Here is a 22,539-nt window from a genome sequence, read left to right as displayed (position 1 = left end):
TAAGCCGACTGGCCACAAAAATTTGCAACAGTCCCCTGGTAACGGTCCGAGATTGTCTACAAATACTAGGTCACATGGCCTCGTGCACTTTTGTCGTCCAAAATGCACGCCTCTACATGAGCTGCTTCCAAGCGTGGTTGGCCACGGTTTACAGACCAAATGTGCACTCTCTAAACAAGACTCTCTCCATACCTGTCCGAGTCAAAGATTCTCTACAGTGGTGGACAGTTCACTCCAACCTCTGCTCTGGAGTCCCCTTTCTTCAGCAGACTCCATCCCTCATACTGACTACCGATGCATTTCTGACAGGCTGGGGTGCACACATGTCTCACCACACAGTCCAAGGGCTATGGTCTTCAACCGAGACCTCTCTGCACATAAGTGTCCTAGAACTTCGAGCCATTCGCAATGCATGCCGTCACTTTCTGCCACTAATCAAGAATCACTATGTACGCATAATGACAGACAACATTGCATGTATGTTCTATGTAAACAGACAGGGAGGAGCTTGATCCCATTCGCTTTGCACAGAGGCTATGAAGCTCTGGAATTGATGCATTGCGAACAACATCCGGGTATCGGCTGCCTATCTTCCCGGAGTAACAAACACCACAGCGGACGAACTAAGCAGATGCTTCCCCTGGGACCACGAATGGGAGATAGACGAGAAAACCATTCACAACGTATTCCGCATTTGGGGTTACCCAACCATAGACCTTTTTGCAACTACAAAAAACAAGAAATGTCCCAATTTTTGCTCCAGAGCGGGACTGGGCAAACATACCCTGGGAGACGCATTCATGATCCCATGGCACCGAACCTTACTCTATCCGTTTCCCCCGATACCAGTTCTCAACAGGGTCCTGATAAAAATACGAACTGACCATGCCAAGGTGATCCTAATTGCCCCATCGTGGCCCAGACAACCATGGTTTCCGTTCCTCACCAGAATGTCGATTCGACCACCAATCTCCTTGCCTCTTATCCCGAACCTCCTATCACAACAACACGGCCGCTTTCTCCACCCCAACCTGCCCATGCTTCACCTCAAAGCTTGGTTCCTACATGGTTCTCCCAAAGCGAACTAGATTGCTCTGAACAAGTTCAAAGAGTGCTCCTCCGTAGCAGAACACAATCTACTCGCACCACCTATCTACGAAAGTGGAAACAATTCACACATTGGTGTTCAGCTAAACAACTTTGCCCCACGTCGATATCTCTTTCACTCATACTTGACTACCTATTGGACCTTAAGCAATCCGGCCTTTCTTTCAGCTCCATCAGAGTCCATTTAGCTGCTATTACAACTTTTCATGACAAAATTGATGATACTTCTGTTTTTGCTCATCCTATCACCAAGCGTTTCCTCAAGGGACTCCAAACGCTATACTCCAAACGCTAAACCACCTACCACCCCGTGGGACCTTCATTTAGTACTATCTTGCTTAACTCAACAACCATTTGAACCCCTAGCCACGTGCTCCCTTTTACACCTTTCGATGAAAACAGCATTTTTAGTGGCAATTACCTCTGCCAGACGGGCAGGAGAAATAGCAGCTCTTATCGCAGACCCATCATATACGTTATTTTTCAAAGACAAGGTTACCCTCAGATTACACCCCAAATTTCTTCCGAAGGTGCATTCGTCATTCCACATTAATGAGCCGATACACCTACCAACCTTTTTTCTGAAACCGCATGCGAACTCGTTCGAAGCCTCAATGCATACATTAGATGTACGCAGGGCCTTGTCATTCTATCTGGATAGAACCAAACCTTTTAGAAATTCTTCTAGACTTTTTGTCTCCATCGCGGAGCGCTCCAAAGGTACGCCTATTTCTACCCAGAGACTTTCAAACTGGATTTCTCAGTGCATCCGGTCATGCTATCAGATGAAGAAGGTTACACCTCCAGATGGCGTCAGAATGCACTCCACTAGATCCCTGGCTACTTCTGTAGCATTCTTGCACAAAGTTCCCATGGCTGATATCTGTAAAGCAGCTACCTGGTCTTCTGAACACACATTTGTTAAACACTATGCCCTTACTCAAGGCCCTCTCTCTGATATACATTTGGGCAGGGCTGTACTATCTACGGCATTCCTATCAGATCCGAAGTCCCTGCCTCCTTGAGACACACGGTTTTTAAGTCACCTGGAGTGGAGCACCCATAGGGACATCTCTCGAAGAAGAAGAGGAGGTTACTCACCCTGTGCAGTAATTGATGTTCTTCGAGATGAGTGTCCCTGTGGGTGCTCCACTACCCACTCTCCTCCCCTCTACTTTGGAGTTGGGGTAGCCTCCGTTGTAGAGAAGGAACTGAGGAGACTGGCCACGCATGCGTATTATTTACCTAGACTCACAGCGGGGGTCAGCCTCTGCGCATGCATGGCTGGTACGAGTACTGCTGTAAAAATCTCCGAGCAAAGGCGCAGGGACGCACCAACACCTGGAGTGGAGCACCCACAGGGACACTCATCTCGAAGAACGTCAGTTACTGCACAGGGTGAGTAACCTCCTCTTAAGATTTCAGGAGGTAGAAGATAGGCAAATCCACCAGTGCAAGAGAAAATGGAATTTGGAAATGTCTGACATTAAAAATTTGTTTGAAGCAGACCTATGTAAATAAAGAGGATCTGAATACAGTTTTCTGCTTTGTGTTTGCTCAAAATCTTCAGAGAAATTAGCAATAACTATCCCCAGGTGAGGCAGAACAACACATTTCTCCCAGTACAGTGAAACATGACTTGCATGAGGTTTGAGGGAGGCAAGCTTTAAACCATATTCTGAGGCATCGCTACACTGGAATTCAAAGCATGTTAGCCAGCGCCATGTTTAAAAACAGTTCTTGCTAGAAAGGTGCTTCAGGTCCCAGTGAACAGAGTGTCTAACCACGGTCTTGTAAATTATTTTATAACATGTTATATTCTATAGGCTACATTCACTGAGTTTGTTACACCAGTGGCAAGTTCAAACCATTCTTTTGCTTTCCAAGTTAGAATAATGCTTTTAGCTAATATAATATCACTTTCCATTTGAACAGTTCTTTTCACACAAGGATTTCCAAGCACTTTTCAACTATTAATTTATTAAGGGGACACAAATGAAAAATCACACTTGAGTCTGAATATTTTTTAATACTTACTATTGTTACAAGTAACACCTGAGAGTACCATAATTGAGAACAAAGAAAGAAGGTTTTCCACCATCAGAGCTCTGAAGAAACTGGGTCAGATCGAACAATTGAGGCACAGGCCCAAACCGCACTGTCCGATGGGAAGCAAACAATCTAACCTAGGTTTGTCTGTAGCACAATAGGTCTCACAACTGCTGCCTTTAGGATTGTGCAGGTTGTACTTCTTTCTGCAGCTGACCCATCTTGCTGTTCAGAGCAAGTGGAGGGGATAAATCTATTGATGGTCCTTCCTCCTCTCCACCCATTTGAGGTTGCTTGCTGTCCAGGGGGCACTAGCAGAGATTGCAAATCTGGCCCCTTTGTTCCATGACCCCCTTGAAGTGCTACAAGGAAGGAGAAGGCTTCTTGCCATCTCAGCTCTTTTGTGCACTAGCAGAAGGATCAGCCACAGTCTGGGTCAATATCATAACTAGATTGTATCACTCCTGGAGTGAGATCTTATAAGTGGATTTTTATAAGCGTACTATAAATCACTGAAAAATACTGCTGATACAGTCTTAAATATGCTAACATTAGCAGATGCTTCTGTAATGCAATCCACACAACCTAATTAATAAAATCAGAGTTCTGACAACAAAGTGAACACAGTAAACTCATCACAATACAATATAATGGCTTAGAGTTAGGTTCTCCATTGATTTATTTGTTTTATTTATGGATTTAAAACAGTTCTCATTGCCTAGCAATCTATACATCCTACACTCGTAAAGAATCACAATGTTACATAAAATACGGGTTCTCCAAAATAAAGACTTCATAACAAAATCCCTTCTGAAAAGAAGTCTAATGGTTGATTTAAAAACATCGTTGAACAGATACATTTCATGCCATGATAACCAAACATATGTTTAATATTCCCATACGTAATAATCCTAAATCGAAATTCCTGATCTAATCATCTTTATGCCCTAAATATGCAAACATTGTCACAAATGAAAACTGATCTATAGCTTAATTGGATATCTTTCCTAATGTGATATAAATTCTACAGGCAAAATCTCCAACACTGAATTAAATGATGGAGAGATTTAATGCAAACTCCTATAAATCCAAATTGCTGTGATAAGAGGAGTGAAACTGCCGAATATTTGTCTACCTGTGTTTGTACTGCATGTAGCACAAGGGGGTGCTGGTCCATGACTAGGGCTCTTAGTCACGACAGTAATACAAATAATAATAATAAATAATACTTAGTTTAAACACAAAAGTATATTCAAAGGGATCTGTTCTCTTCCCTCCATGCACAGGGAAATAACACATGGAAATCTCATATCTGTGAAGAGAAGAGAGCCCGGAGAGTTGTTTTGCTTAAAATACACACAAATTTATGTTAAAGGAAATTACATATTGTATATACTTTACTTTGTGTCATTCTGTGTTCTTTTTGCTGCTTAAGAGGTTTTACTAACCAAAATTCTGGGAACTCACTGCAGGATAGCACTCTGAACAATTTTTAAAGCTCAAATACTTTGTAAAATTAGTAGCATTATCTTTCCAGATGTGGAATTTGCTTTTAAAATTATGCAAACCCACTTGCACATTTTACTGTTAGCTGGTGTAAAAAAGGACTAAGTGCCCTTTAAGACTTCAGTGTTCTACAGGAGAATAATATTAAGTTTGGAGGGTCTTTGTAGCCAGTGTCTTTTTTGTAGTTTATGGTTTAACGTTTTATAAAATACCATCTATAGAGATTAGATATAGATGTTTACAGATGGATGATGAAATACAGTTTATGCAAACAAACCTCAAAGCCTGGAGCAGACTCAGAGGCGGAGTTTAGGTGATCAAGCAGGGATCAATAAGGCAAACCACTTTATTCCACTTTGGGAAGAAAAAATATGTAACCTCTTGGGACAGCAACCCTTTATTTGGCTGTTTAGGGCCACAACGGCTTCTGCTGCTGTGTAAACAGTAAGTATTACTCCTGACACAGGACTCCCCAAGTGCTTTACAGAGGTGATCCCGTTTCACAGATGGGGAACGGGAGATGCAGAGCGGCTCAAAGCAAGTCAGTGGCCAAGCTGGGCATTGACCCCTGGGCAGTACTGTAGGTCAAATGTACGTCCTACTCTATTTATGGCTCTCGGGAGCTGCGCCCGCTAAGCCCTGGCCCTTCCGCAGCCCGGGGGCTGCCCGCTAGGGGCTCTGAGCAGCGGCTCCAGGCTGGCGGCTGCAGGTTGCCAGAGCGGTCAGAGGGGGGAGCGAGCGGGACAGACTTTGCACGGCGCTCCGGTGCCAGAGCCTCCCCCGTTCAGGGAGAGCAGGAGGGAGCCAGCCAGCCCGGCACTTTCCTTTTGGGAGCGGGGAGGAGCAGCAGCTGCGCAGGCGTCTCTCGCACCCTGTTGATTAGTCAGTGCTGGGATGGCGTTTCCTGGGCCAGTCGCAGCTGTGAGCCGAGCGGGGAGCAGCCCCGGGGGGCTGGAGGAGCAGCCGCAGCCGCTGGGCGGGTGTCACCTTGCGCTTCGCCAAGCCTAGCATGTCCCGGGGAAGCGGAGGTGGAGGCGGCGGCAGCAGCTGCAGCAGCCGCCGTTGAGCAAGGCGAGCTCCGTCCTGTTGGCTGCAGCACCCCGCCGGGCAGGAGCCGCCGCCGCCTGCCAGCCTGACTCCCCCTCCCCGGGCCCGGAGGCGGAAGGGAAGATGGACCCGGGCCCCTCGCTGGGATCCAGTCTCAAGGATGTGAAGTGGAGCGCGGTGTCCGTCCCCTTGGACCAGCTGGTTAGCACCTACCGGCTGCCCCAGCTCGTGCGGCTGGACAGCGGTGAGTAAAGCCCCGGGCCGGGGGGACGGGGACCAGGGCTGTGAACAGCAGCCGCCCATTAACTATTAACTTCTGCAGACTCGGCGGGCGGGAATGGCTCCTCCGGCACATCCCGCGCCTGCAAGGCAGGGAGAGATTCCCCGGAACGCGCGGCGCGGCCCCTTGCACGGCCTGGGGGCTGCCCGACCCGGGGCACAGGCGTGAAGTGACTTGCCCGGGGACCCCCAGCTTGCCACGGGCAGAGCTGCGGACAGAACCTCATCGTAGCCCGCCGCCTTTTGGACCTGCGCTTCTCCAGCTGTTCCATCCTCACAGGTCCAGGGGTCCTCTCAGTGACTTGGGTCCCAGCACGTTTCCTTGCGGCCTGCTCTCATCTCTGGGGCCACAAGCCTCTGCCAGGGATGGATTCTGACAGGAGTGTGTGAAATCCCTCTTTTTCAGTGAGCCTTGGTTTGCAAAAAGACCTTGAATGCTTTCTGGAAGGAGCTGCACGTCTGTTGTGGGTCTGGGGCTGCTTCATTTATTGGGATACATGTAATCCATCATTAACTGTGGAAAATGCAGAAGTGAGGGGATGTTTATAAAGTTAACGATTAGTTCCAAGAGTTTCTAGCTTGGAAAAATGTTACCCCCCATAAAAATTCAGATTCTGGTTCTGAGGGTGGGGAGAACTGCAGAATGCTACAACATACTAAAACTGCATTTGTTTTGCACTCTTAAACCAGACATCTCTGCTTATTAGATGTTACAGTAGAGTGTTGGCTCTTTCACCATTTTCTTTCTGTAGTCTACTGGTTTAAACAAATTGGATCATGCTCTTTTGTGTGTGTGTGTTTGGGGAAGCTCAGTGAGTCCAATGTAACGTCAGTTGGGAGTCTTTGAGAATAAAAAAAATACATGGTTAAAAATCTAGGAGGACATTTGCAACACCTAAGGCTCAATCCTGTGATTACATGTTGTGGAACCTACATCAAGGCCAAAGTAAAAGGAATATTAAATAAACCAAGTAGTCTAAGCCATAAATGTTCATCATGTTAATGTTGATTGAAAGGACAACAGACCTGTTAAAAAAAGAGATAACATGAGAAGTCTGTAAATCTCAAAGAAAAGGAACTTTTTATTACTATACCTCTACCCTGATATAATGTGGCCCGATATAACACGAATTTGGATATAATGTGGTAAAGCAGGGGGGGGGCAGGGCTGCGCGCTCCAGCGGATCAAAGCAAGTTCAGTATAACGCGGCTTCACCTATAACGCGGTAAGACTTTTTGGCTCCTGAGGACAGTGTTATATCGGGGTAGAGGTGTATTTACTTGTATGCTAACTACAGTATCTAGGTCAGCATATTATTTTCTATTAAAATCTGGAAATTAGAAGTTATGCCCCTGATAGAATGGCTAGTAGAGCAACATGGTACCACATGAGACAAGTATTTGGGAATGATATTTGGTATTGCTGTTCCTTGAAGGTTTGGAGTGTCATGAAAATAATCGTAGATTTTCAGAGACCAGCAACTGGTGGTCATAAAAGTATTATTATGCCAGTCACAGAGGGAGAGTTCAGGAGGTAGAACTTGGGTGAGAGGGATCAGTCCAGAGAGAGCAGCCCCAGAGGTACAAAAACAATGGCTTCTTCTTGGCCCAATACAAATGTGGGAGTGATTGGTTTTCCCTTGATGTATAGGAAGACAGCTCATGTTTGGGTGCCTGTTGCAGCAGTTACGGTACTTTCAAGTTTCAGAGTAGCAGCCGTGTTAGTCTGTATCCGCAAAAAGAAGAACAGGAGGACTTGTGGCACCTTAGAGACTAACAAATTTATTAGAGCATAAGCTTTCGTGGACTACAGCCCACTTCTTCGGATGCATATAGAATGGAACATATCTCCTCAATATATGTTCCATTCTATATGCATCCGAAGAAGTGGGCTGTAGTCCACGAAAGCTTATGCTCTAATAAATTTGTTAGTCTCTAAGGTGCCACAAGTCCTCCTGTTCTTCTTTTTGCGGTACTTTCAAGGTGTCATCTATGAAGTGACATGGAAGGTTTGAGTACCAAGTTTTGCCTTTGACTTAAAAGTTGTCCTTTTATGGCTCTGAGACTGGGCCAACATGCTTAAGTAATATCTCATCTTACTTTATCTGCTCATCCACACTGGAATCAGCCTATTGCTTACCTGTCCTTATTATAATCCTGAGGTGATGGGAGCCAGAGCTTTTTGTAACTCTGCCCCGTAATTATGCAGTATCTTTCCTATATCACTTTGTAGTGCTTGTGTCCTGATGGTCAGAAGTAGGGTGAAGAAAAGATTTTCCGCCTTAACTGCTGATTAGTTTTATAGTATTACATCACAGGGCACTGCAATATTTATGTGAAAGCTGTTATGTTAATGTAACTTGTAGTGTAGTAACACCTTCTGTGACTTGAAGCAGCTAAGATGGCCTCCGACAGTTGTGCTTTAGATTGTCAGGTTGCTGGAAGCAATTCCAGATGTAGTATGTCTCTTGATAATCTCATAATTCTCTCCCAGGCTTATGTGGTGTATGCTTCTTCTTCTTCATCTTTGTTGACGTGACTTTTTTTGACTACCAAATTCACAGTCCATTTTGGTCAATTTCACAGTCATAGGATTTAAAAAATCGTAGATTTCAGGATTTCAGCTATCTGAAATTTCACTGTGTTGTAATTGTAGGGGTCCTGACTGAAAAAGGAGTTGTGGGGGGGAGGGTGCAAGGTTATTGTAGGGGGGTTGCGGTACTGCTACCCTTACTTCTGTGCTGCTTTTCCAATGGTGGCGCTGCCTTCAGAGTTGGGCAGCTGGAGAGAGGTGGCTGCTGGCCAAAAGCCCAAAAGTAAGTGCGTGGTATGTTATTGCCACTCTTACTTCTGCGCTGCTGCCTGCAGAGCTGGGCCCTCAGTCAGCAGCCGCCATTCTCCAGCCACCCCGCTCTGAAGGCAGCAGCACAGAAGTAAGGGTGGCATGGTATGGTATTGCCCCCCTTATGTCTGCGCTACTGTGGCCAGTAGCCACTGCTCTCTGGCTGCCCAGCTCTGAAGGCATCTCAGAAGTAAGGGTTGCAATACTGTGACCCCCCCTAAAATAACTTTGTGGGTCCCCCCCATAACTCCCTTTTAGGTCAGGACCCCCAATTTGAGAAATGCTGTTCTCCCCTACAAAAACTGTACAGTATAGGTTAAAAGCCCACAAAATACCAGATTTCACTGGGGGAGACCAGATTTCATGGTCCATGATGCATTTTTCATGGCTGTGAATTTGGTAGGGCCCTACTTATTAGAAGGGCACTGGAAGCTTTTTGGGAGCAGGGAGAGCTCTTGGAAATAAAATTATTATTGGCCTCATGCCCCAATGCTTCTCTCTCTCCCCCCCTCCCCCCCCCAATCTCCCTTGATTTGTTGTTTGTGTCTTGTTTTTGGAAGTGGTGAGAGGAGTTTCTTATAGTTATTGAGGAGGCACAAGATACCACTCAACCTTGCACTTAGATCTTTCTGCATCTCTTTAGAGGTCTCTGTGCGTTAGCTTGCTGTGTCACAGAGATGGCAGTCACAAATGTTAGTGTCTTAGGCTAGGTCTATACTACCCGCCTGAATCGGCGGGTAGAAATCTACCTCTCGGGGATCGATTTATCGCGTCCCATCGGGACGCGACAATCTATCCCCGAATCGGCGCTCTAACTCCACCAGCGGAGGTGGTAGTAAGCGCCGCCGACAAAAAGCCGCAGAAGTCGATTTTGCCGCCGTCCTCACAACGGGGTAAGTCGGCTGCGATACGTCGAATTCAGCTATGCTATTCACGTAGCTGAATTTGCATATCTTAAATCGACTCCCCCCTGTAGTGTAGATGTACCCTTATAAAGTAGACAAGATTAAGACTCCCTCACTGGTACCAGACAGTGTTTTCTGCCTCAAAGGGGATTGTCTTAGAATGGGAGGGAGGGAGGAAGCGGTGAACCAGAGACCAGAGCTTTTTCCCCTGAAGTGAGAAAGTAGAGTTTGTGTGATATTTATACGAGTGGCTGAAAGACTTGTCATTCCAGGTCCTCTGTCTACACCCTAGATAACAAAGCTACTTATGGGAATCTGACAGAGGACATCTCTGAATTAAGGATAGGAGAAACCAAAGGCAAAACCTATTGCTAACATGCATCCTCTGAAGTTTAACACACTTTGTAACTCGGACAGGTAACACCAATTCTGTCAGGTTGCATTGGGTTTTTAAAGTGAGCGTCACTGAAAATATTCACAACTTGTAAACACATCTGCCAACATTTACAAACCTTGGTGCCTGAAGTTACTTAGCCTAAAACTGGCCCGATCTAAAAACAGTGCTGAGTATCCACAAATCCCATTGTAGTCAATGGGGAGCTGCATGTGCTCTGCCCCCTTTGAAATTCAAGCCACTTTTAGTTAGGTGCCTATATTTAGGTGCCCTCGGTTTAAAATGTTGGCTACTTGAATCTCCTCAACCAGCTGCTTTTCCCTTAGTTTACTTTTAACAAAAATTAACACTCTTTGGGGGAGTAGCAGGGGGAGTAGGAAGAGGGATTGAGGAGCTGGAGATTTTTTTCATACGTCAGTGTTTGTAAGACTTCATTTTTCTTGTTTTTGAACAGTTGCTGTCTTGAAGCTTTCTAGCGATGTGGAGATTATTGTAATGTTGTCTTCTCATCTCTCTTGTGATTTAGGTCTTAGAAAAATGGAATTATTAAATTGTTTGAGTGCAAGAATTTCACTGCTCTGTTGTCAGGGACTGTTTACCCTGTGAGAAGAACCAGGGTGATGCAAATTGCAGAGCGCACCAAAGTGTTGCAGTCTAACTGCCCCCCATGGACACTGAAAGCATCCTCATTCAGACAGGACAGTGTCAATGCGAACTAAGTACATTTTTAGTTTGCACCAACAGCATCCACACAGGGCATTGAAAGTACAACACTTAGGTGCGCTCTGCAGTTTATGCCCCTGTAGTCTGCGCTGTGGCGCAGTATAGACATAGCTTTAGTATCATCATGTCTGATGACTTCAAACTGTGAATAAAGTGAAAATGAATGAATGAAGTCACATTTCTTGTGCCAGAATCGCCTATAACTTAGAATGCAGATATGAACATCCTGGGAGAATATTTCCTCCAAATAGTTCTACTTGCTCTGTAAGCACAGTTACATACACAGGAAATGATAAAAATACAGCTGATGTGAAACAAACATTTATTGTCCAGAATCAAGATATGAAATATTTACCTGAACTAAAGCTACTTTTGGGTTAGGGAGAGTGGGTTTGGGGGGTTTCCTTGGGGAGGGGAGGAGTGAGGGAAGAAGAAATCTGCCTAGTTATATATAAACTGCACATGGTAGTAGTTAGGCTGTGACATCTCACCTCAAACTGAAATTAAAAGATATATATTCATAGCTTCTGATGAAAACTGGGCTAGTTCAAGCTGATAGGAATATTTAGTTCCAATTTCTAAATAGCTTGCACTTGGTAATTCATCATAATGCCGCTAAAGTGGTTAGTCCTCTGAAATATAGAATGGTCCTTAAAGATGGTAAATACTGTATTTCAGATGCTGTTGCTTTTGTGTCTTTATTAAGTGCCTATTGCTGGTATTTATAAAAAAAAAAAAAAGAAAGAAAGAAAAAGCTACATTGTCACCTTAACAAGTGACAGTACTTAGACTGCTATTACCATGCATGTTGCCAGTATGTCATAACAGGCTAAATATTAATAGAAAACCCAAGGTAACCAAGTGCAAACACAGCTAACAAACACTAAGCCCAATGAATAAGCATTACATCCTGTCTTGGGGCTCACTAAATTGGCTCTGTCAGACCAAGGAGAACAAGTTTCAAAAACAGTAAGAACTGGATGAGAGAGTCCTGCCTCCGCCCCCTGAATTACACTCTACGAGATGGAATCCTGGCCTCATTGAAGTCAGTGGGAGTTTTGCCATTAACTTCCAAGGGGAAAGGATTGCACCCCAGGATCCAACAGCAAAAATACCTTTATATGACCTTTCCTCGCAGTGCAGGGTATTAGGCGAGAGCAGGTCTCTGAGGTAATGGTGTCTCAGCCTGTTCAGGGATTATAAATAGACAACAAATTACTTAACTTTAGACCTTTCTGGTGAGTTATAATACTATCTTCTTTATCTGCTAAATGAGTCAAAACTCCATGTAGAGCTTATCCTTATTTTCTCAAGGTTTTTGAAATTTCTGGTAGCACTGGTGTAGTCTAAGGATAATCTCGGAAGACGGAAGAAAAATGCTATTAAGACTAAGAAGTGGAAAATTATGCTTTGGTTAAAGAGTTAAACTGCATGGCTTTTTGGCAGCAAATGGTGAACTCCATGTCTGGCATTCAAATCCAGCTTTTGTTTTTAAATAGGAAAATTCAATGTCCTACTGTTGTCTTATTTATTAGGACCCCAGTCATCCTAGCACCATTGTTAACTTTTGACAGCTTGCTATTGTTTGTTTTTTATCCCCAAGGAGGGACCTGGGACCACATTCCCTCTCAATTCCAGAGACTGGTCTCTCTCGCAATGAGATCACTATCACTGCAGTCTGCTTGTACTCATCCTGTGGGTAAAAATATTTCCCGGTGCTGTCAGCTATTTAACAATCATCACTCCAGAAAAAATATTTAAAACGAATGATACTAGTGTTTTTTAAAATCAAACATCCTGGCACTAGTCTGGCTGGGTAGATAGCCCAGCTTGAGGCACCAGTGTTCAGAAGTCACTTTTGGCTGTTCGCTGAGCCTGACTGAGAACCCCACTCTGAATTCTTCTGGGGACAGTGTTGATGGATCACTATAAGTTATTAAGACTCAGGGGGAAATAATTTCTTTTGACTCGCAGCATAAATGCAATATTTGTGGTTGCTTTAAGGCAGACTGACTGAATTATGATGTGGATTTCAAGGAGGGAAAGCCTATGAAAAGAAGGGGTTGTGGGGTTGAGTGAAATATCTTATGAACCCTGATTAAACTCCCTCTTAAAAGCTGTACTGGGAGATGCTTTACTTGATGCCTGATCTGGCTAGGCTTGAGGTTGCCATGTTGCTGCTTGGGAGGAACAAGCTTTATTTATTACATTGTAAATCCTGTCCTCAATGAGGTACCACACCAGAGGTAACCTATTTTTAAAAAGGTGTTTAGAATCATAATAAGCAATTTAGAAATTAGAGATGGAAAAGACCTTGATCTACTCCATTCCCCTGTTAGTGCAAGATTGTTCCCTACAGCATGTGAAGTGTTTAGTCTAGTTCTAAATGATAAGATAGTGTTGTATGGTTTCGAGACAAAGAACATCACACTAAATAGAACAGTTTGACTATGTACATAGTGAACAATTGACATTGCATCCTTTTACAAACTCAGGGATATCCTTGAAATTGAGCAATGGTTTTATACTAAGAATTTCACTCCTCTGAGGTTTGTGTGGTATCGTTTAGTGTGGATAATCTTCTTTCAAGAAACTATTGCAAAGTGCTGTAGTATTTGGAGGAGGTGGTAAGAACCACTTCTGAAAAACCAAAGTAGATCAAAAAGACGTGAGCCCATCGGAATGTACATGATCCAAACACCCATGCTGTGTGAGGCAAGCTATTGTACAGTGTGCAGGTAAGTGACGGTTCAGTGGGTAGGTAAAGCCTCCAGTTAGGAGAAGGCAAAAAGACAGGATGTACTTTGGAACTAGTGAAAGCTTGCCTATGGCCTGACTTTTTCCCATAAGCATTGAGCAGCTCTGAAAAATCAGACCATTAATGTTTGAATTGCACATATGTCAATGCACACAGTTAATATAGGGTGTAGCCGTGTTAGTCTGTATCTACAAAAACAACAAGGAGTCTGGTGGCACCTTAAAGACTAACAGATTTATTTGGGCATAAGCTTTCGTGAGTAAAAACCTCACTTCTTCGGATGCCCTCCTGGAGTTGGAGTCCAAGTAACTTGGCAACAACTATTCTCAAGTGTAGAACAATCTTCCAGATGAGGTGGACTTGAGTTGACTAATGTGTCTCTGAATTTTAAAGCTAAAAACCCTTGTTGTTTGAGCCTCTTGTTCAGTAGCAACTTCAGATACAATAGTGTGTACTGTATGTTCTTGAATCAATATGCTACTTCTATTATTGTGGGCTCTTGATAATGCTCTGCTATGGTAGTCAAGGATTCAGAACAGTTTGTCCTAAGCTGCTATTTTCACATGCTCATAAGTGCTCAGATATCACAGGGATGGTACCTAGATAAAGGCACAAAATAGACTTTCTGCGCTGAAATTTTGCACTCTTGACCTGTACACAAAGATTATCTTTTTAAAATAAAATATCTAAGGAACATCTCACCAGCAAATTTTTAGTTCAGGAGTAGAGGAAAAACTACTTTTTTAAAATGATGGCTCTGTTTTTTAATTATTGTTATTAAAAGAAATTTGACAAAGTCTTCTGGGAGATTTAGTGCATTGGTTTGGTTTAATCTTTTAAAATATCACTTAGGACTGTGGTTCTCACCTTTTTTCATTTGCAAACCCCTTTGGACATTTCGAATGTGGACCCCTTTGGAAATCTTGTGTGTGTGTGTGTATATATAGTTGAATTCTGTTCAGTTAGTTTTCAGTCTAAATCTTTTGCGGACCCCTTAGAGCAGAGGTTCTCAAACTTCATTTCACCGTGACCCACTTCTGACAACAAAATTAATACACGACCCAGGAGTTGGGACCAAAACCTGAGCCCGCCTAAGCCCCATTACTCGGGGAAGGAGGGGAAAGCCCGGGTGGGGGTGGGACAAAGCCAAAGAGCTTCAGCCCCAGGCAGGGGGCCTGTAACCTGAGCCCCGCTGCCCAGGGCTGAAGCCCTCAAGTTTTGGCTTCTGCCCTGCCTGGTGGGGCTCTAGGGTTGCTAGGTGTCCGATTTTTTTGAGCGGAACATCCCATCAAAAAGGGACCCTGGTGGCTCCGGTCAGCACTGCTGACTGGGCCATTAATGGTCCGGTCAGTGGGGCTAAGGCAAGCTCCCTGCCTGCCATGGCTCCGCGAGGCTCCCAGAAGCAGCGGCATGTCCCCCCTCCAGCTCCTATGCGTAGGGGCAGCCAGGGGGCTCCGTGTGCTGCCCCTACCCCAAGCGCCAGCTCCGCAGTTCCCATTGGCTAAATTGCAGCCAATGGGAGCTGCAGGGGCTGTGCCTGTGGATGGGGCAGCACGCAGAGCTGCCTGACTGTGCCTCTGCATAGGAGGCGAGGGGGTGGGAGGGAGGGAATGTGCCGCTGCTTCTGGGAGCTGCCTTAGGTAATCGCCAGCCTACATCTCTGACCCCCTCCTGTGCCCCAAGCCCCTACCACAGCCCTGATGCCCCTTCCACCCTCTGAACCCCTCAATCCCAGTCTGGAGCCCCCTTCTGCACCCCAGACCCTTCATCCCCAGCTGGAGCCTGCACGCCTCTGGCACCCCAACCCCCTGGCCCAGCCCTGATGCCCCTCCCACCCTTCAAACGCTTCAGCCCCAGCCTGGAGCACCCTCCTACACCCCAACCCCCTCATCCCCACCCCAGAGCCCGCACCCCTAGCCGGAGCCCACACCCCCCCTGCACCTCAACCCCCTGCCCCAGCCCGGAACCCCCCTACTGTACCCTGAACCTCTCATTTCTGGTCCCACCTTGGAACCTGCACTCCTAGCCCTGACCCCCCTCCCAAACTCCGAAACCCAGACCAGAGTCCCCTCGTGCACTCCAGAACCTGAACCCCCAGCTGGAGCCCTCACCCTCTCCTGCACCCTGACTCCCTGAGCCAGCCTGATGAAAATGAGCAAGTGAGTGAGGGTGGGGAGAGTGAGCGAGAAAGGGGGAAGATAGAGTGAGAGAGGGGTGGGGCCTCGGAGATGGGGCAGGGCAAGGGTATTCGGTTTTGTGTGAGTAGAAAGTTGGCAACCCTGTGGGGCTCAGGCTTCGGCCTCAGGCCCCAGCAAGTCTAAGCCAGCCCCGGTGACCCCCTGAAAACAGGGTCATGACCGACTTTGGGGTCCTGACCCACAGTTTGAGAACTGCTGCCTTAGACATAGCCCAGGGACCCCAGGGTCCGCGGACCACAAGTTGAGAACCACTGACTTAAGGACACAAATTTAAGGTAAACTCAATCAGAAACTAAGATAGGATGCCCAAGTAAGAAAGATAGTTCTTAAGAAACTAAAAAAAGTGTTGTGCAATGGTTCGTGTATTGTTGTTTCAAATGGTTGTAATAAAGCATGACACAAGGGACTAGCATTAAAACTGACATGGGAAAGAAGTTAATATTTTTAATACCTTTATGGGTCAAGGGGTTCCTGGTAATATTTAATTAAATGAATTCAGCACTCTTGTAGTAGTCCGGTGAACTTAAGGGAACATGCTGAAAAGAAATGCTACAGAATATGGGACAACATGGTATAGCAGTTAGTTTCAGTAACAGGAGCTATGTTCCAGGAATTCCACCTGTGGTTTGACTGCAGCATGAATATTGGTATTTTGGCATAGTGAATAACTAGCTGTCAAGATCTGAGAATCTCTTACAGGAAAATACTCATCATATTAATAACACACCTACTGCATATGACTCAAAAAACAAACTTCATAAAACACTGTGTGCCAAATTACTTAAATCTCTTGAATTTTATATTTATGGTGCTTTCTGTTAGTTTAACTATGCTATTTACATGTCATTCTTACTTGTACAGCCTGCATTTTCCATACTATATATAGCTCTGTAGCTAGTCATGGTACTTTTATAAGCAAATATACAATAAAGACAGTGTTCCTGCTCTGAGAGCTTTGTACTGTAATTTAGACTTAAAATACAACACAATGATGAAAGACGATGGTGTGTGAGGAGGTAGGGAAGTATGTTCATGTTGAGCGGATCAAATGTTCCCCACGCTGTTTTGGAAAACTAGCAAATCAACTGCAGATTTTGTAGGGAAAAATCATCCACCCCCATTCATGGAGTGGTGTGAATAACTGGAAGTCACAGAGCTAATTACATTTAAATTGATTTACATCCTTACGTCCTTGTTCTTGGAAGAACACTTTCAAGTATCGGTATAAAATTATTGAAAATGCAAACTTCTATTTGCTGAAAAGACCCAAATCTCTCTTCCTCCCCCCAGCTGAACTTTATAGCCACATCACGCATTTTACATCTGATCATAAAACATTCACTTTTGAAATTGTGCCCATGTAATTGTGTTATGGTCATACTTGTCTGTTCTCAGTCTTCAAATTTGAAACTTTTCATATTTGTTCTAGGAAAAAAATGTCGAGCTTCTGAGGATGGTGAGTAGGAAAGATGAGCGGCTCATTGAAAACGTACCTCCCTCAGATCATAATACAAGATATGACTAGCTATGTATGTGTATGGTACCACACAGTGTTCAGAGAGTGGGTGCGGCTAGCAGCAAGCCACAAAACTACAGCAAGTACCATTCCAGTGTAGGTGAAAGACAGTATATAAGAAAGTAAACACTTTAATTAAAAAAAAAAAATTATAGTGCCCAATAGTAAAAGTGCTTTATGAATTGTGGGTATTATTCTCCCTCCACCCTCTTAGAGATAGGGAAGTTGGCCATGGGGATTTTTGTTTCTCAATATTGGATGCTGCTTGACAAAAGTGGAATCTTTTCTCCTTTCTACATTTTTTTTAAAAATCGTTACTGTAGAAAAGTTTAAAAAGATGATGATTTTTTGCCCTTAATACGCATTTGAGACTTGGCTTATAGGAAGGATGGTTTGGGTTTTAATAAATACTTCCAGTTTGCAGTTGAACTGGAAAAATAATTAAAAGGATACAACAAGATAAACTTTTATTCAGAATTAAAGCTATAACTCCGTTTTACCCTTCCAATGGGCATAATGCAGTAGTTTGAGTTGTGTTGCCCTGCTTGGGCAATAAAAATGAGATAATGGGTGTTGTGCACACGGACCTGGTAGAGCTCAGCCTTGTGAGCATCCAGCTAGAGGATTATGGTTGGAGCACACCATACTGGGCCCCATCTGCTCTTTAAGCTTCCTGAACCTGAGCAGAGTCCTGGCCCTGGCTGGGGTTTCTAGGCATACTCTCAGGGTATAGATCCTCTGTCTAGCACCCCCTTCTGAGAGCTGGATACCAACTGCCCAGACCCTGGGACCAGCACTGTCCCCTCGGACTGCCTTATAGCTTAAGCATGTCCTCTCCCCCTACTCCAGATGTGTGGTGCTTTGGGTTTACAGTGTTTCCTCTGGGGCAACAGAACTTTGCACAGGATGTTAACACCATTACTCTGTATCTAGCATAAGAGATACACAGACCTAGACAAAATGATAACACCTATATGCATTTCCATGCCTCAGTTTCTTCAGTGCTCTGACGAGTTCTTTGGGTGTGGGCTGAGTCCTCTGGGGGATCCAGGATCTTTCTCCTGTAGCTCATGGAGTCCTTCTCCTTCTTCTCAAGATCAGCTCACTTTTCTTTGCCCTTGGCTGGTCCTTCAGGTAAATAGGACATCTCTCCTATAATAGCATGCCCCTCTCTCCTGCGAAAAGTGTCCTGTGTCTTGCTTTGTGATTCCCTCAAGGTTATATGTCGTGCCACATGGATCTTTTGTTCTGCTGCTGGGGATTGTCTACTTCCCCTCTCTATAGAGAAGTAGGAGGAACTAGCTTCCCAAGTGTTTCCACTTGAGTGGGTGACCCTTTAAGATCTAACAACCAACCATGGTACCTGATTTGGTAGGTACGTGCTGTGGCCTCAATCGTTTGCTGAAAAGGGCAACATTGAGGCATTCCATGATTCAACAATTTCTCAACATAGACATGTTCCCCAAATCATCACATGAGGAGTAATGTAAATGATTTTACTAAAACGAGCTACCCTAAGCATGACGTGCTTCATTACACTGGAGTCTCTGTAACTTTCTGGTTTTGTTTCTGGTTTTGTTTGGTTGCCGTGAATGGGGTTGCGTATGAACAAGACCTACTTAAAGCATAAGTGAAATTACAAGCCTTTCTGGCCTCTTTTGTCAGTATATGCAGGCTTTGACTTGTGCTAAAAGTCCATATGAAGTTTTGTCTTGTGAGTTACTAGTGTACAGTAACATTTCTTCTATTCTAATGCAAACTGATTTTGAGTCTTTGTACCCACTTCCAGAATGAACTAAAAGCACGTGTGGGATATAAAAAACAGAGTCTAGCTAGAGAGTAATGATGACTTCTTCCTTTTGGCCTGCAAAGCTTTGCCTGAACACTACCTACATCAGTTATTTTTTTAGCTGACAATAAGACAGCTTAAAACAATTCCTCAACTTGCTTGCCTTGCTCAGGAAAAGCCAGAATGAATAGATGAATACAGTAACAAAAGTTAGGCTTAATTGGCCTATCAGAGGAAGCACATCCTATATTTTAAGTCTTGGAAGCTAACATGATGTTCATAGTATGGGCCTCCTGTGTCTAAGGAGAGCTAGTAAGTTTCCTAACTGATCTTTGCTTCCAGTCAGCTTCTCCATTCTTGATCCTCTTAAGGCAAGTCAAACAATCTTTTATTTATTTATTTATTTATTTATTTTTAAGGTTTAGTATTACCAGCCCCAGTCAGCCAAAAATCATGGTACTTCAAAAAGGATAAGTTTGGGGTTCTCTGACTTTATTTGATTTTGAGTTTTTAGTTTTCACGTTTTCAAGCTTTTCACAATAGTGAAGGCTAGAAACTTTTTTTAAATGATAGCTGAAATTCTCACGTAATCATATGACTCTAAAGATGACACTTCTTAAAGCACTAAATATCAGGAGACATGGACAAAATAGAGTGGGCAACGCTGTTTACTTCCAAACGTGCTGCTAAGTATTAAGTCAGCTGTTTAATTAAAGGATTTGTTAAGACTTCCCACAGCAATGTGTGAGAAACCATGCTAATGGTTCTGCTCTTAGATCAGTGTTATAGCTAAATGTTATGCACATACAGTACAGCAAAGTTTGAATTGCCTCCTATGATGAGCAACATTAAGGAATAGAGTGGTGGATTAGTACGCTTTCTGTTGCTGTCCTGTGTTTTGGAATGCAAGCGGTAACGTTGGGACATTATTGCAGAGAGACTTTTCTGTGAGGTGATGGTGGGAGGGTTGCGTGTGTTGAAAGATTTGCTCCATGTCATTTGGCTTGTGTTCATAAAAAGGAAACACTTCCGATTCTCTGGGATGTTTCTTCAAAAGATTTTAAACAAACACAAACAAAAACCTTAATGAAGCCTAGATTGTTACTCTTGGCTTTTCGCTTGGTGGGTCATAAACACAAACTGAATCAAAACACCAAGGGAGAAATCCTGGTCTCATTGAAAACAATGGGAGATTTTGTAATTGATTTCACTGGGGCCGGAATTTCACCGTAAGTGTCTTGTTAGCCAGAAATCTGAATACTTAAAATATTTTTTACTTATATTCAGTAGTGGTTTGAACAGAACTTATGAGTCTCTGAGACCCAGGCCTGAAGCTGGAGAAAAGCTTCCATTGGAACAAGCTGGGATTTTCAATAGTGTTGTGACCCAATGGGAAAAATCAGGCTTCATTTTATTCACCGGGACTGCTGTAGAACTCTGATCTTAAAGAAACAAAACTTTTCTGTCTCTGCTGGCTGGTGTGAGAGGAGTAGGGGGTAGGTAGTGTAATGGGTGCCAATGTGAGTTACGCTTGTGTTTGTCTACTGTATTGTATCCAGCTCTTGCAGGAGAGTTGGGGACTGAGGGGGTGAAAGCTTGATTCCTAAACTAGTTAACACACCATAAGCTGACCATAAGCAAGGGTGGATCAGGCCCTTACAGAGATAGGAGACCTCAAAGTAACTTATTGGTGCTGCAAGAAGTGTTGTTAGTGATTCTGTAGATGGCATTCTTTTCATTTGTTCAATACTGAACTGCAGGGGGTTGGGAGTATTATGGCATTCGATGTCTTGTCTCTCAGATGTGACTTTAAAATTTTGTTTCATCTTGACTAGTTGTGCCTACTGAAGATGCTGTTGGGCATGCTCTCTCCCTAAAAATATAGGGTTAACCTTGATGTCCTAGCTAAATTTCTTGTGATTAGATTCTGTCTACCTATGACTCCTCTGCCGTTCCATCTGGATGCTGCTTTCCCACTATCAGTTGTGTAGTGCTGCTTTCTCATGCAGCCTAGCAGTGCTTGTATTTGAGGGACTGGTAAAGTGGGGTAGTTCAGAACTTAGAGAAGGGGAGAGGAATCCCATCTGGGTTCTATTCCCAGCTCTGCCATAGGTTCAGCTACAACAACATTGCATACATAGATTCATTCTGTCAGTTTGGGCAAGTCACTTAGTACTTTAATTTTGACACACCAATGATGTTGCATGCTGGGAACAGCATTGTACTCTAGGATCCGTGCAACCTTCTTTGCAGGGTATGCTTCCTTGGGTAGACTCTGTCACTTTCCATTCCTGCAAGTTAGTTGCTGTAATTGACAACTCCTCCCCTTAGACACCACCCTGCAGCTTCAATTGATTTTCTAATATGCAAATACAGTACTTAAGCTACAATGCCTTTTGGAATTGTACAAGAGCTTTCAAATGTTGGGGTTCTTGTACACTCTCTTCCTTTACTCTCTTTATTTAGCTAAGGCCAGTGTATACAACCTTCTGATGTTTTTAACCTTTTATCATTGGCTTCTGTAAGTTAGCAAAGGTTTCTCTCTACACTATTTCACAATTTTCGTAGGGTGCTCTGTCAGCAAAAAAAAACAACTGTCAGTAATGGACCTTGACCTTGTTGCAAAACAATTGTTCATTGTCAATTGCATATCTCAACTTGACTTGGTTGTTGGCTGGATGATGGCATCATGATGTGTGTCTGTGTAACCGTTCCTGTATGGGCTTCAACATTCTACTTGCAACATTAGTACTTATGATGCAACCAAATACTTGTAATGGATTCCCAAGACACAACATTAAAGGTACTAATAATCTGGGTTTTCTTGTGATTAGAAGAACACCATCGATTTTAAAACTACACTTTGTACTTGTTATAAATTACACTAAAGATTAGAGGGAATCCAGAAAAGATTTGTCACCTAGTTTGCTTACTGTGTGTATTTGACATGACTTTCCTCATTGTTTACCTTCTCCTTTTCTTTTCTTTTTTTTTTTTCTTTTTGCCAGAAGAACAGAGGAGACACACCTTTCCTTTAAAAAACACATACGTGATTGTAAAACCTCAAACTGATAGGGGAACTTAGGGATGGAGGAGCAGATGTGGTACCTGAAACTACTCATAAGAAGTGTGTGTGTGTGTGTGTGTGTGTGTGTGTGTGTGTGTGTGTGTGTGGCTAGATTGCAAGTTGATGGTGTCAATTTTAAAGAAAGCATTGGGGCTGTGATCCAACCACCACTACTGATTGTCTCCATTAATAAGAACCAAGTATCTTTAAAGAAAATGCCTGAGTGTTAATACATTTGAAATACAGTCAGAATGATAGCTTTAAATATTTGTGGATTCTACAGAAAATATATTGGAAAGACATTAAAGGTTTGAATAATACTGCCAGAAAGCTTAGTTACAAACAAGTCTAAGATATAC

General features: G+C 43.8%; 1 protein-coding gene across 7 annotated transcripts in view; it reads left to right on the top strand.

The window, feature by feature from the left end:
* Positions 1-5,382: 5,382 nt before the first annotated feature.
* Positions 5,383-22,539, top strand: part of GAREM1 (GRB2 associated regulator of MAPK1 subtype 1) — a 138,992-nt gene continuing 121,835 nt past the window's right edge. For 2 of the 7 annotated variants that reach the window (XM_065585444.1, XM_065585450.1), the window contains exon 1: positions 5,396-5,953. In XM_065585444.1, coding sequence (XP_065441516.1) covers positions 5,833-5,953 — 121 coding nt within the window. In that variant the 5' untranslated portion in view covers positions 5,396-5,832. Of the gene's footprint in view, positions 5,954-22,539 lie in introns of all 7 variants that reach the window. The other 5 variants (XM_065585441.1, XM_065585442.1, XM_065585443.1 and 2 more) reach the window with 5 other exon arrangements.

The sequence above is a fragment of the Chrysemys picta genome, chromosome 2, assembly GCF_011386835.1.
Source record: "Chrysemys picta bellii isolate R12L10 chromosome 2, ASM1138683v2, whole genome shotgun sequence".
Taxonomy (NCBI): Eukaryota; Metazoa; Chordata; order Testudines; family Emydidae; genus Chrysemys; species Chrysemys picta.
The sequence above is the reverse complement of the archived record's forward strand: the minus strand, read 5'-3'. Positions and strand labels throughout refer to the sequence as shown.